General features: G+C 41.3%; 1 protein-coding gene across 22 annotated transcripts in view; it reads left to right on the top strand.

The window, feature by feature from the left end:
- FAM200B (family with sequence similarity 200 member B) overlaps positions 1–18,841 on the top strand; it is a 58,121-nt gene that overhangs the window by 17,361 nt on the left and 21,919 nt on the right. For 8 of the 22 annotated variants that reach the window (XM_072805107.1, XM_072805091.1, XM_072805193.1 and 5 more), the window contains 7 exons: positions 1,635–1,770; positions 2,863–2,945; positions 6,433–6,509; positions 7,083–7,175; positions 10,404–10,490; positions 11,790–11,849; positions 13,593–16,793. In XM_072805107.1, coding sequence (XP_072661208.1) covers positions 1,635–1,770; positions 2,863–2,945; positions 6,433–6,509; positions 7,083–7,175; positions 10,404–10,490; positions 11,790–11,849; positions 13,593–13,746 — 690 coding nt within the window. In that variant the 3' untranslated portion in view covers positions 13,747–16,793. Of the gene's footprint in view, positions 1–1,634; positions 1,771–2,862; positions 2,946–6,087; positions 6,181–6,432; positions 6,510–7,082; positions 7,176–10,403; positions 10,491–11,789; positions 11,850–12,248; positions 16,794–18,841 lie in introns of those variants that run through there. The other 14 variants (XR_012020522.1, XR_012020492.1, XM_072805142.1 and 11 more) reach the window with 8 other exon arrangements.

The following is an 18,841-nucleotide window of genomic DNA, read 5'->3' as shown; positions in this document are numbered from 1 at the left end:
ATGTTTAACTACTGAGCCACCCAGGCTCCCCTATAGTACCCGTTTCTTTAAGAAAACCACATGTTGGGGACACCTGGATGGCTCAGTGGTTGAGTGTCTTCCTTTAGCTCAGATTGTGATCCCAGGGTCCTGGGATCCAGTCCCACATCAGGCTCCCTACAGGGAGCCTGCTTCTCCCTCTGCCTCTGTCTCTGCCTCTCTCATGAATAAATAAATAAAAAATCTTGAAAAAACAAACACATGTCTGTGTTCTGAGTGCTAATAAAATGAAAATAAATGAGAAAATCTACATAAAATGCTTGCATAGAACAATACCTTGAGTTAAAAAAAATAGCTTTTGTTTTCTGTTTCTTTGATGACATAATTCTCAACCTGATTTTTCATTGTAAAATCAGGTAACATTGATGTTTATGAATGAACAAATCTTAACAGCATTTTAAAATTTTTGTAAATGGAGCTGGAAGGTTCAGAGATATAATAGGTTAAAAATAATGATTTTTAAGAATATGTTGAATTTTGAACCTTATTGCCTCCCTGCCAGTAAAAACAGGAACCTTAAATTGTGTTCCCTTCTTTAGTAGATTTATTTTTTAAGATTTTATTTATTTATTTGACAGAAAGAGAGAACACAAGCAGGAGGAGTGGTAGGCAGAGGGAGAGGGAGAAGCAGGTTCCCTGCTGAGCAAGGATCCAGTACTCTGGGATCATGACCTGAGCCAAAGACACACTTAACTTACTGAGCTACCCGGGTGCCCCTCTTCTTTCATAGATTTTGGTGTGAGTTGCTGAACTCAGTAAATAGTTATTGAGCTCCTTTCATGTATTGGGCCTTGTGCTAAGGTTTGAGGATGCTTACAACAGGGAACAAAATAACCCCTGCCCTCAGGCATAGAACAGTTGGACTACTAAGGGTTTGATGAGATCATTAAAGGGATATTGTTATTTGTATTACCATTGTGGGAATACACTGTAGCTTTATAGCAGAAACTGTAAAATACAATATAAAAGTAGCATATTTCTGAAGTGCTTTTTGTGGTGATATATCATCCTGAACACAGCTGTGGAAGAAGAGAAAGGGCTTTGCTCCCCATTTTCCAGATGTGGAAACTCAGGCACAGGGCTACGACATGTCTTGTTCAAGATCGCACATGTAGTATATAACGGAGTCAGGATTCAAACCCAGGTCCTTTGGTCTTTTTTAAAGTCAGGGATAAATATATATATTTACTACTGAGAAAGTACTTTGTTAATGTGTGCATGATGTGGTCGCAAGGGTGGGAGAGATCATGGCACTCTAAATGGGTAAACAAAGAGAAAGAAAAAGAAAGTGCAGTTGTCAGGCAAGGTGGAGTCGAATAAGAAATGGACTGCCTGGGGACACCTGGGTGATTCAGGGGTTGAGGGTCTACCTTTAGCTCAGGGCTAAGGACGTGTTCCCAGGGTCCTGGGATCGAGTCCTGCGTCAGGCTCCCCATAGGGAGCCTGTTTCTCCCTCTGCCTCAGTCTCTGTGTCTCTCATGAATAAATAAATAAAATCTTTGAAAAAAAAAAAAAAAAGAAACGCACTGCCTGACTGAAAAAAAGATCTACTTTGATTTCATTTTCATGTTAATTTTGTGTTTGTTTTTCCTTAGTCCCTGTTCTGGGAAAACAACCACCTTCTTGTCACTAGTTATGCAGAGAATGCCCGTCGCTTTGTGCCTCTGTGCAGTGTTCTCTATGGCAGGATGGGTGACTTTCTGAGCTGGTGTCGACAGGAAAATGCCTCTGGTAAGACTCCAGACAAATCAGAAGCAAAGTCCAAGCTTCTGGTTAAGCATTTCTGCTAAATGCTTTCCTATGCATTTGTCTTATTTGATTTCCTCCAAATACTCTGAGGTAGACAGTAATAATGATTAATAATAACAATAACAGAGAGAAAGCACTTAACTTTTGCTGGGTACTCTCTCAGCACCTGACATATATTAGCTAGTTTAATCGCTGCCACAGCTCCAAGAGATAGATCCTCTCCTAATCCCTGTTGTGATAAATAAGGAAACTGAGGCACAGCAAGGTTAGGAAACTTACTGAGGAATGAACAGCTAGGAAGCAGCAGTAGATTGGCTCCAGAGCACATGCTTCCATCCCTGCCCAAGCTGGCCTCAGGACTCTCATTTACCAGAAGGGGACACTGAAGTTTAAATGTTATAAAATTTCTGTTTTCTGGCTAAGGACTATCACTTTCTTGGTGTATTTTTGTTGGATTTACTTCCAAAACCAGGGCTAACTGGAGAAGGTGCTTCATCCAACAGAGCAAAAAAAATTTTTTTTGTTTGTTTGTTTTTAAATCACTTCACTAGATCGTCAGTAAAGAAATAGCCAAGCTAAGATGCTGATGCTTGGTAGTCAGCAGTCTCACTCATTAGCCAGCTGCTTGGGTCTCTGCCTTCCTCACATCTGTGCTGAGCAAAATGACACCTGTCTTCCTATCACAGATTGGGTTCTTTGTGGATTGGGTCAGCAGAACTGTGAATGTCAAACTTGTAAACACAGGCCTAATAGATTTTATAATGCCAGCAAATATTTTAAATTAATTCTTCTCTGATAAAATCTTTTTAAAGATTTTATTTATTTATTTATTTATTTATTTATTTATTTATTTATTTGAGTGAGTGAGTGAGTGAGTGAGCATGAGAGAGAGCATGAGCAGAGGGAGGGGCAGAAGCAGACTCCTAGCTGAGCAGGGAGCCCAACGCAGAGCTCAGTCCCAGGACCCTGAGATCATGACCTGAGCTCAAGGCAGATGCTTAACCAACTGAGCCACCCAGGTGCCCCTCTGATATAATGTTTGATATGAAACATGTTTATCTATTTTTCCCTTAGAACTCGATTACCAGTCCTGCCCTACATCAGAAGATTGTGAAAACAACCCTGTGGATTCTTTCTGGAAAAGGGCATCTATGCAGGTTAGCTTGGGAAGGATGGCTGGGGGACTGAGCAAATAAATGTGGGACCCTTGAACATGGGACAGAGGGGTTCAGAGACTGAGCCATCAGGTCATGATTTCACTTCTCCAAGCCTCTCTTTCCGTCCACATTCACCACATTTTGACTCACTCCATCTGCTCCATAAAGGTGTGAGGGCTTAAGGAGCTTGAATACTTAGTGCAACACCCAGCAGAGCCAACACAGTGAGTGTTGGTATAGATGAGGGCATGGTGACTACTGGTACTATCATGTTGTGGCTGCTCTTAGTATTTTCAATCAATGTGAGTTTGACTGCTATGTAAATGGCCCCTGTTTTATGTGAGGCCCTGGGATACCTGAGATCCAGATGTGGGGGGTCAGAAATGTCCTCAGGACTGCTATTCATGAGAGGAGGTGATAGGAGGTGATAGGTAACAGGTGAGTGGAGGATAACCTGGAGACACAGAAATGGCCCATTACTGAAGGTCTATTCCCCAGAGCATCCTGCCACCAGAGATGATGATAGCTTATTAAATGTTAGCTCTGTTGACTAGGAGGCCAGTGGATCTCGGGGTCCTCCCACCCACCACTAGCATCTCCCTTTCAGGGCTGTCCATGTCCCTTTTTGTCCTATTCTGGATCTCTGGGGGTCCACTGAGTCCATTGTTCATCAGAGTGAGGTGACTTTGGTGAAATCCTCCTCCACACTGTGGTTTGGAACAGGGCAGGGGGCAGGCTCCAGGCAAAAGGCACACTGTTCATTCCTGTGCTCTTCTGCTCCAGTGAGAGCACCCTGTTTGTGCTCACTACCCCTAGACTCCATTTCCAGTGCACACTCCTCAGTGAGCACTGGACTGCCAGAGCTCCTCATGGAGGCTACAGGGGCATCATCAGCTGATTGTGGGATCATAATAGCAATTCGGGGGCAATGTCAATATTCTCATAAAATAACCATGTATCTTCTCAGCTGATCTGCCTGACTTCAAAGTGTGTGCTCCAGGGATGCCTGGGTGGCTCAGTGGTTGAGCATCTGCCTTTGGCTGAGGTCGTGATCCCAGGGTCCTGGGGTCAAGTTCCATATTGGGCTCTCTGCATGGAGCCTGCTTCTCCCTCTGCCTGTGTCTCTGCCTCTCTCTGCGTGTCACTCATTAATAAATAAATAAAATATTTAAAAAGAAAAACAAAGTGTGAGCTCCAAAGCACCATTCTAGACTTTCTCCAACTTTAGAATCTAAGAATCATGCTCACATCTTATGAGCCCTTAGAATGTGCTGGATTGTCTATGTACAAGGAGTACAGGTAGTTTAGTGATGAGGAAAGGGTCTGAACTGTAGCAGAGAAGTATTCAATACATGTTAATAATTCTTATTTTTATTGTATTTTTATTTATTTTTTTAAGATTTTAAAAATTTACTTATTTTAGAGAGCATACACATGAGTAGGGGGGCACAGAGGGAGAGAGAATATCAAGCAGACTCTGTATTGAGCTCAGAGCCTGGCACAAGGGTTCCATCTCACAACCCTGAGATCATGACCTGAGCTGAAACCAAGAGTCAGATGCTTGGGCCACCCAGGTGTTCCAATAATTATTATTTTAAATGTTTTAATCTTTACAGCAATCCTATGAGGTTAGGGACCCTTATGATCTCTATTTTATAGATAGGAAAAATGAGGCATAAAGAGATCAAGAAACTTAAGCTGACTTATTTTATTTATTTATTTGTTTGTTTATTTATTATCTTTCTATTCAGCTTATTTTTTTTTTATTTTGTTTATTTATTCATGTGAGACACAGAGAGAGACATGGAGGGAGAAGCAGGCTCCTCGCAGGGAGCTCGATGTGGGACTCCATCCCCAGACCTAGGATCATGCCCTGAGCCAAAGGCAGATGCTCAACTGCTGAGCCACCCAGTTGTCCCGCTATTCAGTTTATCAAGCAGGCTTATTCCAGAGCTAATAAGTGGAGAAGCCAGAGAGCAAATTTTCAACCACTACATCATATAGCCTTATTGTATTTGTATGCATTTTTTTCTTATCAATGTAATAGCTGCTTAGGATAGAAAAAGGACAGATAATAGAAAATACAGATAAGAGAATTAATTATGTATATACTTATTGCCTAAAGGCAACCTTGTCAGCATTATGGTTTTCAGACCTTGGCATTTGTGGATTTGACCATGACCACTAGCACTCACTATTTGGAAGCACCCAGAGTTATGAATGTGTATTGTTGAGGTGTGTGACATGAGGTGTATTGTTGCTCCGCTGCTGCTGGTATTGGGCATCACTTTGCTAGATAGTTAAGTCTAGTCATGGCTATCTTGGTGTTACCTGCCTTCCCAGCCCCCCACCTCTCTCCAGTATAAACATTTTATTAGGGAAATTGTATGTTCCGGTAGTATTTTGAAGTGGAGATTTGGGAACTTCTCTGTACCTATCTCTTCCTTGAGAATTTTGAGGGGAGTTAACTCACTTTTGCCCATTTATTTTTGGCATAGGAGAGCTCACGCTCTGTCTTCCTAATATTGCTTTTTGCTTTACATGTAAGTACTTCCTATGCTTTTGCAAGTCTTTTGCAGACTTTTAGTAATGGCTAGCTGATATTTCAGACATTTAAGTACTATGGGTTATTTGTCATTCCTTTGTTGTTGACTATTTTAGATTGCTTGCAAACAATGGTGCAGTACACACCTTTGTGCACAATGCTTGTGATGATCCTTAGAACTGTTTACAAAATATGTCTGGCTCAGCTTATACATGGTTTGTATTCCCCTGCCTGTTGAACTTACTTGTTTGTGACTTGCACTGACCAATGAGATGTGAAAGGGAGTGTGTGTGATTTCCAGGTGAAAATGCTTAAAAATTGGTCTATGATTTACCACTGTCCCCTTCTCCCTTCCTTGACAATCAGTGACTTTGTAGATATGGACTCTTCATCAGCTTAGGTCCTAGAGCAAGGACATGTGGAACAAAACCCCAGTAGACTTGTGATAAAGAAGTAGGGTGAGCATGACATAAATCTTTGTTGTTTAAAGCCACTGTGATTTTGAGGTTGTTTGTGACAGCAGCATACTTTAGTCAATTCCAGCTGACATAGTGCTGGGAACTGATCATTTCTTTTTTCTCTCTCTTTTTTTTTAAGATTTTAAGTCCAGTGTGGGACTTGATCCCAGGACCCTGGGATCATGACCTGAGTCAAAGGCAGACGCTCAACCACTGAGACACCCAGGTGCCCTGGGAACTGATAATTTCATGTGGTTTTCCTAGAGGGGATTCCCAGCCATGTAATCACAGAGTCTATGACTTTTTGACATTTCAAATCAATTTGCTTTCCAACATATGCCAGTTGCATCCCTATCAGCTGTATGAAATAGCAAATTTAGTATATCTTTGCTAATATTGAGGATTGTCAATTTAAAATAATTGCTCATTTCATGGCTAAAAAATGATGCGTTAATTTATTCATAATACTTGTTTCTTCTTACAGTATTCAAGGGATAGTTCTGGGGTCATCTATGTCATGCTGAATGGTTCAGAGCCAACAGGAGCCTATCCTGTTAAAGGGTAAGAACACCAACATCAACAAATACAACAAAGACTGTCAAAATGTTTATTTCGTTTTTTCAAATAAAAGCTTAAGAAAACTGTCTTAATCACCAGCATAATGCTTGCTTTTGTAAATTTAGGTAAAACAGAACAATTGAATGACCTGGAAGTCAGAGCCATGTCTATATATTTCTGCCACTAGCAGCGGATGAATGCATGAATGAAATAAATAACCTAAAATTTTATAGCTAAAAATACCCCCACAGAACACCCTGAAAGTTTTCCAACAAAAGTAATGTGTAAATCAACTAACAATGAAATGGGAAAAGTATCCTATTGCTTTAGGAGTTTAAGAAATGTCAGATAGCCTGGGTGACTCAGTCAGTTAAGCATCCCTGACTCTCGATTTTGGCTCAGGTCATGATCTCAGGGTCATGAGATGGAGTCTGGCATCTGGCTCTGCATTCTGTAGAGTCTGCTTGAGATTCTCTCTCTCCCTCCCCCTCCTTGCTCTCTCTCTCTCTCTCTCTCTCTCTCTCTCGATTTCTCTAAATAAATATCTTTTGAAAAGATGTCTTTCCTGTTTCTCAGCTTTTTTGCAGATTTTGAAATTCCCTACTTCCAAAAGGATAAAATCACACGAATTGAGATCTGGGTTATGCATGAAATCGGAAGACCAAAAGTGTAAGTCAAGGTGTTATGATGATGGCAATTGTGCAGACATGCTTCTCTTGAATATGATACAGTCAAGTCCATTTTACATTTTTATTATTTTGGGAAACAATTGTGTTCTCTAGTTGGTAATGGATAAAGAAAGACAAGGTTTTGACTTTTTGGAAATGCCCCTAATCAGTCCTGAGCCCAGAGAGAAGACCTCCTTTATTCAGTTACTATTCTCAACCAAGGAAAATGAGTGTTCCTTTCTGATCTACCTGGGCAGTGCTGGATAGGAGAGTTTGTTTTGCATTCCTTTGGGTCAAAGCCAGTTTCTCCTCCTGATTGTTTGAAAGCTCCCACCAGGAATTCTCAGAATTGACCCAAGGACTATGCAAAGATTTTACTCTTAGAGAACAACCATTTCCACAACTGGACCTCTGATAACTGGCCAAGGAAACCGTGAGGTCCATATTTTCTGGAAAACCACTTGAGTTTTTATAAAGGTAAGCCTGAAGTCATTCTTCTCATCAGTGAGGAGCATTGCTGGAAAAACTGAAGTTAAGAAATATAAGCCCAGATGATTCAGAGAAAAGCCAAGGAGGCCAAGCCTGGTTTAAGCTGTGCAGCATGATGGAGTTTCAGAGGCCAGAGCATTGTTGTTCAGAGCATTGATGAAAAGCATTTCCAACCCCAATGAGTATCCTCTGGGAGAATCTTAGCAACTTCCCCATTTCAGGCCCCTAGAACCCTCTAAAACTCACGATATAATGAGTAGTTATTTTTTCCTGTCTCTTAGACAGGAGATTAAATTTGCAAATGACTTACTACATAGTAGTACCAGGATCTTCATTCTCTTCCCAGAAGACAAATTATTTTTTATGTTGCATAAAAAACAGTGCATGTTATTTTTCTTATTTCTGTGGGAAGTTGCTCTTTGTCTAGAAATTATGCTTCCTTATTGTTTTAACGTTTCTATCAGAGAAAGCTTGCCCTTTGAACCTATGTCTAGTGAGATAAGGAAATTGCAATTCAACATTTTTTTGGGCCAACATCTCTGCTACAGGCGAGATTATAAAAGGGCCCAGAGCATGTGATTGGCCATTGTATGTTTGTGCCACAGAGTGGAGTTATGGGTTATGAGCTAAGGAAGTGAGGGTCCTGAACTGCTCAGATTTTAGCGGAAAACAACAACAACAAAAACCAACTTGTGGACAAAGAGCTAAAAACAATGTGGCTGATACCTGCTACTTGCTTATGGTTAGCATTGTTTTAGCTGTCATTATTCGAAATAAATAGTAAAATAATCCATTGACCTCTATGTCCAGGTGTTTTGAAACCTCCACGTCATTGCTTTCTAAAAAATTCTCAGTAGTGAGCTTGTCCTGGAGAAGGACTTCATCCCAGATTTTGGTTATGTTCTCAGACATGATGTACACTCAACACCTTGCCCTCGTCATTCCTGTAATACCTAGAATTCCACTTCTTTTGTGAAAACTTCCTCCAAACATTCATCTCAACTCTCTGTATACTCCCTCTCTATTAGTGTTATAGTGGAGAGGGTGTTTTCCTTTCATTCCAGGTAAACTGAGGGAGGGCCTTGCTTGTGCTATGAATGCCATGCCTACTAGCCACAGCTGGGAGTATCATATCTGTGCTATTTGCCCATGCTCAATTATGGCCACCAGGAGGGCAGGACTGTCAGTGAATGAGAATGTGGGGAAATGAACACTCACACTCAGCTCTCATAGGGTGGACAGCATAGGGTGCAATTTGGCACTGCCTATGTTTGGAAGAGAAACAACAAGCCCAATTAATGTGACCTTGTGTATCAACTGTATTTAAATAACAACAACAAAATAACAATAGGCCCCAAATGGAGTCATTCGTCCCCACAATAGCAAACCAAGTTTCAACCTCTCCCAAAAATGTGACCTTTACCCAGTCAATCTAAAATATTCTGATCAGCAGCAGTGAGATTGTCTACATACTGCGTCCTTGCCTTTCCCTTCCCCCGCTGCCCCCAAGAGAAGATAACCTGGCCTGAAACAATCCTTTCTTTTCTTTTACTAATAACTTCCTTGTCACACCCTCCTGACTGCACAAAACCTTCCATTTACAAAGGACTCCTCTGAGTGCTTGTCTGTTTACTAGAAGGGATGCGCTCTATTCCTGATTCGTTGAATAAAGCTAATTAGATTTTCAAATTTATTTAGTTGAACTTTTGTGCTTTAACACTATCAAGGAGCCTTAAATTGCTTTCAAAACCTTGGTGCCAGAAAACCTACTTCCAGGAATTTATGCTAAGGAAGCAAATAATTATGGATGTGTTTGAAAGTGAAACTATAACAAGGTTAGTTTTAGTGTGACATCAAAATATAGGACTCAGGATGCCTGGGTGGCTCAGCGGTTGAGCATCTGCCTTCGGCTCAGGTCACGATCCCGTGGTCCCAGGATCGAGACCCACGTCGGGCTCCCTGCATGGTGCCTGCTTCTCCCTTTGCCTCTGTCTCTGCCTCTCATGAATTAATAAATAAATTCTTTAAAAAAAATATAGGACTCATCCTTAATCCTCAACAAGAGGGGACTGGTTTTATGAATCATGTTCTGATTATGTAAGGGAGACCATGCAGGAATTAAAAATAATGGCAGAGAACTATACACACACACACACACACACACACACACACACACACACACGGGCCAAAGCAGAATACAAAATGCATTGGACAGCAGAAGTCTATTGTTATATTTCCAAAGTCTTGTGGGAATGAATGTATTTCAAAAGTTTAGAACAATATACATCAAAATGTTAGCAGTTAGCTCTACTGTTGTGTGAATTTGGGGTGATTTTTCTCCTTGTATTTATTTGCATTTTTTGATAATTTTTGATTTGTATGTTCTTGTTTTCACTTAAAGCCTAACCTCACACTGCCAGTAGGCAGCACAGTGCTGCCCTGGGGCATTCCTGAGCTGTGTTCATGGGTGGGGTTGTGATGCACCTTGTGGCGCACTGTGCATGCGCCAACTTGGGACCTCCCAGTGCGCTGCATCCGCAAACTTTGGTCCTCAGCACCCCGCCTCCTGGGATGCCAGGGGTTCCCCCACAAGAGGCAGTTTTCAGGTCACTTTCCTGTGTTTCCTCAGAGAGGAAAATAACCGGGGAGGCCCATGGTCATTGGAAATTTTAATTCGTCTAGAAACAGCTTCCTTTTTTCTCCTTGAATTTTACTTATATTATATGTTTTTCTATTTTAGGGAATCCTGTGGAGAAGGCAGTGTGAAAATCCTGGAAGAGAGACTGAAGCAAATGGGTTTTCAGTACAGCTGTATTAATGATCACCTGTAGGTGGTATATCATAATCAGTGTGCAATTTCAAAGGTGGAGCAGTGATTTTGGAGGGCAAGGGGCTGTTGAATGGGATCAGCTCTGAGGACCATGGGACTGTGTGGTCTGGGCTGTCAGTGGGTGTAAGGGCTGGGAGTCCCTTCTGGCCAGGGCTCTGCCTGGTTCCCACCCACTTTTGTCCAGAGGCCTTTGTAAAGATGCTTCAAGGACAAATAGAAACCTCCTTTCATGCATGCATGTCCTGTTTCCCCACCCTTGCTTATGGCAGGTGAGTAACCTAAGAAGAAGCACTGGGGTCCCTGCATCTTTGGATGCCATGAATCCTTGCCCAAGATAGGTGCTTACGGTGGGTTTGCTTGAGGTTTTTACAGAGAGAGGCATCTTACTAGTAGACCAGTAGGAAAATAATAACAGCTACCCTTGATCGAGCTCTTTATGGACTAAGCACATTATGTACTTATAATCAGGTGTTGCCTGAGGGCTTTCCTGGTTCTTGGAAATTTAAGATTTTATTTATTTATTTTGAAGAGAGAGGAAGAAAGAGCAAGCACAAGTGGGAAGGGGCAGAAGGGGAGGAGAGGGAGAATCTCAAGCAGACTCCACGCTGAGCAGCTTCTTTGCTGAAGCCTGGGCACCAGTCATCACCCGTGGGCTTCAAGTTCAACCTTCTGGCCAAAGACCTCATCAGGAGGATCTTCCAAGGGCAGCCTGGGTGGCTCAGTAGCTTAGCCCCTGCCTTCAGCCCAGGGTGTGATCCTGGAGACCTGGGGTCGAGTCCCACATCAGGCTTCCTGCATGGAGCCTGCTTCTCCCTCTGCCTGTGTCTCTGCCACTCTTTCTCTCTGTGTCTCTTATGAATAAATAAATAAAATCTTAAAAAAAAAAAAGGAGGATCTTCCAAGAGAGATTTTACATCCTTACAGAAGTGGTTCCATGCTTGGGCTCTGGCGTGAGCTTCAAGGTTCAAGTTCATCTCCACAACTGCTACTGTGTATACTTGGGCAAGTTACTCTGATCAGCTTTCTCAGCTGTAAATTGGGAATGGTAATACCTGCTCCATTTGGTTGTCGTGAGGATTCAATGACATAGTCTGTGTAAAATCCATAATCAGGTTTCTTGGTACATAGTCAGTACTCAGTCAATGCTGGCTAATATTTTTAGGAAGAAATGGTTTGTGTGTTCTTCAAGGTATCCCTTGATACTTTGTATCCCTAGTACTTGGCAGGCCCACCATAAATGTTTAATGAGTGAAAGTCACTTAAATAATCCCTTAGCTATTTCTTTTCATTCTGCAGACCGGTGAAGCTCTTGAAGTGTGTAGACCACAGCACTCATCCTGACTGTGCCTTGAAATCGTAAGTAGATGTCTGACCCAACCTCCTTGCTTCCTCCAGATAACTAGGCCTTTCCTTCTACAGAACACGGATGAACTGCAGCATGACTTCACACCCATGCCCTATAATAAACTGGCTGCAGAGTAAGTTTTGTGCTTCTGCACTGCACTTTGCAGTCTCTCTGAGCCATTGGATCAGTGCAGGTTTAAATAAACACGTGCCCAAGTGAGCTGAACTCCTGCCATGTTGGCAGAGCAGAGCCTGCCCTGATGCAGCAGTTACAGACTGCATGTCCATGCAATCCTCATGTCCATAGGATCCATTCTGTCATCTACAAGAGGAAGAGTATTAATCAGGGCTGCATGCCAGACACTGTGTTGTGTGCATTACATAGAATATTTTGTTCATTTTTATAACTAGCCATTGGAAAGAGAGAGACAGATGCAGAGAGAAAAGGAAGAAATATGCAGTCACCTACTGGGACCAGCCCAGCCATCACCTACCTGGATTACTGAGTAGACCCTAAGGAGTCTCCATGCTTCCACTTTGTCCCATCCCTCATGGCTTCTTTTAAACCCAGCTGCTAGAGTTGGCCTTTTATTTTATTTTTAAAAATACTTTATTTATTCATGAGAGACAGAGAGAGAGGCAGAGACATAGGTAGAGGGAAAAACAGGCTCCCTATAGGGAGCCTGATGCAAGACCCGATCCCAAGACCTTGTGATCATGACCTGAGTCAAAGGGAGATGCTCAACCACTGAACAACCCAGGTGCCCCTAGCCTTTATTTTAATTGTTTATTAGGGAAACTTCCAAACATACACATAGAGTGTAGTTCTTTAACAATTTAGTCATGTGATTCATCTGCTCACAACTCTGCAGTTGTTCCTTCGCTGAGTCAGAGCAGAGCATCCGGCCCTGGCCCATTTCACTCAGACTTCTTTCCTGCTCCCTTCTGCTTTCTGCCCCTCAGCCACAGTGGTGTCCTGGAACATGCCAGGCACATTCTTGCCCCAGGGCCTTTGCCTACACTGTCCATTCTGCCTGGAAATCCTTCCCCTCTCTGTCCATGTGGCTCTCTCACCTACTTTATTAGCTCCTATCTTGCCTCCATGATGTTATGTTGACCCCGGTACTTGAAATTACAGCCTGCACCATAGATTGTTCTGTGAAACCCTTTATGATGCTCTATTTTTCTTTCTATAGTGTTTATCATCTTCCGACATACCTGCTCATTAAGTTTATTCTTTACTGCCTGTCTCCCACATGTTAGAACGTAAGCCCCAGAAGGAACAGGGACGTTTACCTGTTTTGTTCACTGATGGATATGCCCCAAGAGATTAGCATGTAGCCTGTAACCTGGTAGGCACTTAGAAATGAATGAGTGAATGAACAAATGATTGGTTTCAACTCTGAGCAGGCATGGATTTGAGACAAAGAATGTCTCAATTCAGCCAGGCAGTTGAAAGGAATAACAAATGTCCTATAAGACTTGGAGACACATCTGGTTAGTATTGTATATATAAGTTCCAGATTTTGATTGCAAGAAACAGAAACTAATGGCTCACTTAGGTGGAGAGAAGAGGAAAAAGGTTGTTGGGGGGATTTAATAGGATAGGTAATCCAGTGAGCTGAGGACTTCTTCAAAAGGCCTGGAGAGGTAGATATCCTTAGTGTTACAGTATAACTTAGGTTTTTTTTGGTTTTTTTTTTTTTTTTTTGTAACTTAGGTCTTTATGGTTTTATTCCTTGTCTCCTTAAGTAGACTGTCAGCTTTCTACAGATACAGATCATGCAAAGTTTCTTTTTGTGAAACCATGGCACCCTACACGGCCATTGCTGAAACAGGCAGGTGGTGCCACCCTGGCACACTGTGCTTCAGTTTACCTCCTCTAGTGCAGAACGTGTCAGGTGAGTGAGGGTGGCTCTCCCTGCCTGTCCTCAGGAATTTCTGAGGACTTTGGACATGTCGGGCTTCCAGGCTGGCAGTCTGGAGTCATCATCTTGTTTCCTTTCAACCACATTCCTGGAAGGTGTGCAATGTGATCCCATGGGTTAAGTCATCTCTTAAAGTCATTCAGGACTGGCTAGAGCCAGAAATATAGCCCAAGTCTATATGTCAAGTCCTTGTTTTTCCCACCAAACCACATTGCCTCAAGATGTCACTGTGGTTCATACCACAGCAGATAAGGAAGGGATTTATTTAAAGTACCCAATCTGCTCTTTACTTTGGGCATTCTTCTAGCAATTGTTGAGTAGATTTATTCATGACAGTTCTTTCCCAATTCCATTGAATGTCAAGAATAAAACCCTCTTTCACTCTGCCAGATTTTCTTCCACTTTCTTTATCCTGGAAGGAATTTTACTTATCTTTCTCTCTCTTTCTTTTCTTTTCATTTACTTAAAAAATTTTTTTTTAAATTCCAGTAGCCAACTTATAGTACATTATTAGTTTCAGATGTAGAGATAAGTAATTCATCAATCACATATAACACCCAGTGCTCATCATATCACATGCCCTCCTTAATGCCCATAACCCTGATCTCTTTTTTAAACAACTTAACTAAGAATATTGATGCATGATTTGCAGATGATCCCCCAAATGGCAAATATGGAGAATTATTTCATCTTTCTTATATAATGAGATGCAAATTTAATGAGGTACAATTTTCACCTCAACATCTTGGACGTACCTTAGCCAAAAATAGTGAAAAAATATTTTAAGAGTGTTATTTAATGCTTGATGCCATTGTAAGTTTGTAAATTGCTTTGGGAGAACAATTTGACAATATATATCAGGAATTTTAAAAATATTCATGATCTTTGACCTAAAGTCAGACCTTAGGTTACTTCTGATACTCTCTTTTGTTGTTCTTGTTGTTTTCTAAGATTTTATTTATTTATTTGACAGAGAGAGAGTGCACAAGCAGGGGGAGCAGGAGAGGGAGAAGCAGGCTCCCCACTGAGCTGGGAGCTGGATGTGGGGCTAGATCCCAGGACCCCAGATCATGACCCAAGCCAAAGGCAGATACTTAACTGACTGAGCCACCCAGGTGCCCTTGGTACCCTCTTCTAAAGAAACGATTCAGAATGTGGGCGCAACCTATATGCTCAAAGATGTTCACGAAAGCATTGTTTATATTTTTTTTTTTTTTTTTTTGAAAGCATTGTTTATAATACTGAATCCAAAGTTCAAGCATTGGAAGCTGGACCTAAATATCCAATGAGAAATGAGTGGTTATATCAAAGGATTACATGTACTGGATGGAATAGAATGTAAATATTGTATGTAGATTATATCTCCATAAAACTGAGTTGGGAAGAACAGTGGTGGGATAATCATACAGCAATATGGAGAAATTCTCATGAACAATTAAAGTGAAAAAATATGTAGGAAACAACCTTAAAGGCTAATAGGCTCTAGTTTTGGCCAAAAATTCAGTACAAGGGTAATCTATGGGATTGGTGATGATATGAGAAAAATAGATGTACTTATGTTATTGAAATAGGACTCACTGTGTCAGTCAGGGTCAAGGAGAAACATCAAATCTCTCATCTTGGCCCGAATTCTCTGTCCAAAATGAGTTGTCCCTCCTCTCCCAATACACCTCAGGACACAGAAGTGGGCATCCCAAGCTCAGCTTGTTTAGGAATAGTGGAGTAAAAGACTTTTAATCTGCAAAAGTTTAGGATGGAAAACAACTGCTTATATAAATTCAACTCATGTTATTAATAGTTTATGTGGTAAATTTAGGAATGACTTGCACTTTTTGGTATTTATTTTAGTTGCAACATTTTATAGGATTGAGCATATAAAAATAGCTATTGGAATAGCCCTATGATTCCAAATATATATGTAACCATTAAATAACTGTTTCAGACTTGGATTTTTAGTTGAAAGTTATGAGACTTTACTAAGTTTTTAGCCAGAAATGTAATGTTTAAGAGAATTAAGATGAAATCTTGTCCACTTAATAGATTTACTAGAATCAAGTATTTGAGATGTTGCTCATTGAAAGTAATTTGAAGAATTTAAAAAAGAAAATGTAATGTTTAAAAAGATAAATTTAAAATAACTTAGCCTAAAATAACCCGAGTTAAAAATATGCAAGGAAATTTGAGTAAGAATGAAGTCCCCTTAAAAGTTATTTTCAGGAGCACCTGGCTGGTTCAGTCTGTAGCTGGAGATGGATCTTGTGCTCTTGAGTTCAAACCCCATGCTGGGCACAGAGATTACTTTTTTAAAAAAGTTATCAGGGACACCTAGGTGCACAGCAGTTGGACATCTGCTTTCGCCCAGGGCGTGATCCTGGATCCTGGGGTCCTGGGATCGAGTCCTGCATCAGGTTCCCCACAGGAAGCCTGCTTCTCCCTCTGCCTCTCTCTCTGTGTCTCTCATGAATAAATAAATAAAATCTTTAAAAAAAAGTTATCAGAATTCCCTATTTTTTTAAGTAAGCTTTAGGGGTGCCTGGATGGCTCGGTAGGTTATGTGTCTGTCTTTGATTCAGGTCATGATCCCAGGGTCCTGAGATGGAGCTCAAGTAGGGCTTCCTGCTCAGCTGGGGTGTCTGCTTCCCCTGTGCCTCACCCTCCATTCATGCTCACTCTCTTTCTTTCTCTCTCTCTCTCTCTTTCTCTCTCAAATACATAAATAAAATCTTAAAAAAAAAAATAAAGTAAGCTTTAGCCCCAGTGTGGGACTTGAACTCATAACACCAACATCCAGAGTTGTATGCTTTACCAACTGAGCCAATCAGGTGCCACCCACCCCCAGGTTTTTAAATAGAAAAATATGATTCATAAATGAAATAAATGTATGAGGAAATCAGGTTTTTGGATTTATAAGTTTAATAGCTAGAAAAATTTTAAACCAAAGTAACTGCAAGTAGTGTTTTTTCTTTGCATGAAAGCTACCCTCAAGCATGCGGATAGGTAAAGTTTAAGTTAAAATGTGACAGATCAATGCCCAGAACATGAATCCAGTCATGAAAAGCAAAGGAAAACAAAACCATATGTTTCTATTTGTCCATGATAATGGACATCAATGATGGAATAGATCTAAGGAGATGAACTCAAATTGTTATCAGTGATTCCTTCTAGGAAAGGGAGTGAGAACTGGAAAAGAATGGAGGTCCTCATTATAACTGTGTTTTGTTCTGTAATATTTTATTTTTCTAAAAGAATAAACAGAGGGGTTCCTGGATGGCCCAGTCAGTTAAGCATCCGACTCTTAATTTTTTTTTAATTTTTATTTTTTACTTATGATAGTCACACACAGAGAGAGAGAGAGGCAGAGACACAGGCAGAGGGAGAAGCAGGCTCCATGAACCGGGAGCCAGATGTGGGATTCGATCCCAGGACTCCAGGATTGCGCCCTGGGCCAAAGGCAGGCACTAAACCGGTACGCCACCCAGGGATCCCCCGACTCTTAATTTTGGCTCAGGTCATGAACTCAATGTTGCCAGATCAAGCCTTGCATTGGGCTCCGTGCTCAGCAGGTAGTGTGCTCTCCTTCTCCCTCTCCCTTTGCACCTCCATGTGTGTGCTCTCTCTCTCTCAATTTTTTGAATTAAATAGGGATTTTTCTTTCTTCGTGGTTTTTGTTTTGTTTTGTTTTTTACTTATTTGAGAGAGAGAGAGAGAGAGAGAGAGAGAGAAGGAGCACACAAGAGCCCCGTTGGCAGGGAGAGGGAGAAGCAGACTCCCCGCTGAGCAGTAAGCCCGACTCTGGGCTGGATCCCAGCATCCTGAGATCATGACCTAAACCAGAGACAGACGTTTAACTGACTGAGCCACCCAGGTGCCCCTAAAAATCTTTTTTCAAAAAGAATAAAATAAATATACCCTTGTATTATTTTAAAACAACAAAAAAGGGGGATCCCTGGGTGGCTCAGCGGTTTGCACCTGCTTTTGGCCCAGGGCGCGATCCTGGAGTCTCGGGATCGAGTCCCGCGTCAGGCTCCCGGCATGGAGCCTGTTTCTCCCTCTGCCTGTGTCTCTGCCTCTCTCTCTCTCTCTCTCTCTATGTCTATCATAAATAAATAAAAAAAAATAAAACAACAAAAAAATGAATTTTGAGTAAATCGAGTTAGATAGTAACTGAATCAGAAGTGCAATTGCAGAAAATGTCCAGCAGGAGGAGCCCTAGTACAAACTTGTGGGCTGCTTAAGATTATCTTATTTTTATTAAAAATTTCTTGGGGACACCTGGTTGACTCAGTTCATTGAGCATCTGCCTTCCGCTCAGGTTATGATCCTGGGGTCCTGGGATGGAGTTCCAGAACAGGGAGCCAGCTTCTCCCTCTGCCTATGCCTCTCTGTCTCTCAGGAATAAATAAAATCTTAATTTTTAAGATGACACACAATATTACATTAGTTACAGACATATTATATAGTCATTCAACAGGTTAATACATTATGCTGTGCTCACACAAGTGTAGCTGCCACCTGTTACCAGGTAAGTTTATTACAGTATCATTGACTATATTCCCTATGCTGAGCTTTTTTTTTTTTCTTGTGACTTATTTGTGGCATAACTGGAAGCCTGTATCTTCCACGATTTTGCCCATCCTCCCATCGTCCTCCCATCTGGTAACCATCAGTTGGTTCTCTATGTTCACAGGTTTGACTCCGCTTTTTGGGCTTTTTTTATTCATTTGATTTTTTCTTTTAGATTTCACATAGGAGTGAATCATATGGTATTTGTCTTTCTTTGTCTGACTTACCTCATTTATCATAATACCCTCTAGGTCCATTTATGTTGTTGCAGATTATAAGATCTCACCTTTTTTATGGCTGTGTAATATTCCTCTGTGTGTGTGTGTGTGTGTGTGTGTGTGTGTATGCACACCATGTCCTCCTTATTCATTTGTCTATGGATGGACACTTAGGTTGCTTCCATATTTGGCTTTTGTAAATAATGCTGCAATAAACATGAACAGAAATGGGTGATCAGCCCTCGATTGGAGGGATAAATTGCCAAGCCAACATTAGATTGTTTCATGATTTTAA

This window comes from Canis lupus, chromosome 2 (assembly GCF_048164855.1).
Source record: "Canis lupus baileyi chromosome 2, mCanLup2.hap1, whole genome shotgun sequence".
In the NCBI taxonomy this organism is placed as follows: domain Eukaryota; kingdom Metazoa; phylum Chordata; class Mammalia; order Carnivora; family Canidae; genus Canis; species Canis lupus.
This window is presented reverse-complemented; position numbering and strand designations above follow the sequence as displayed.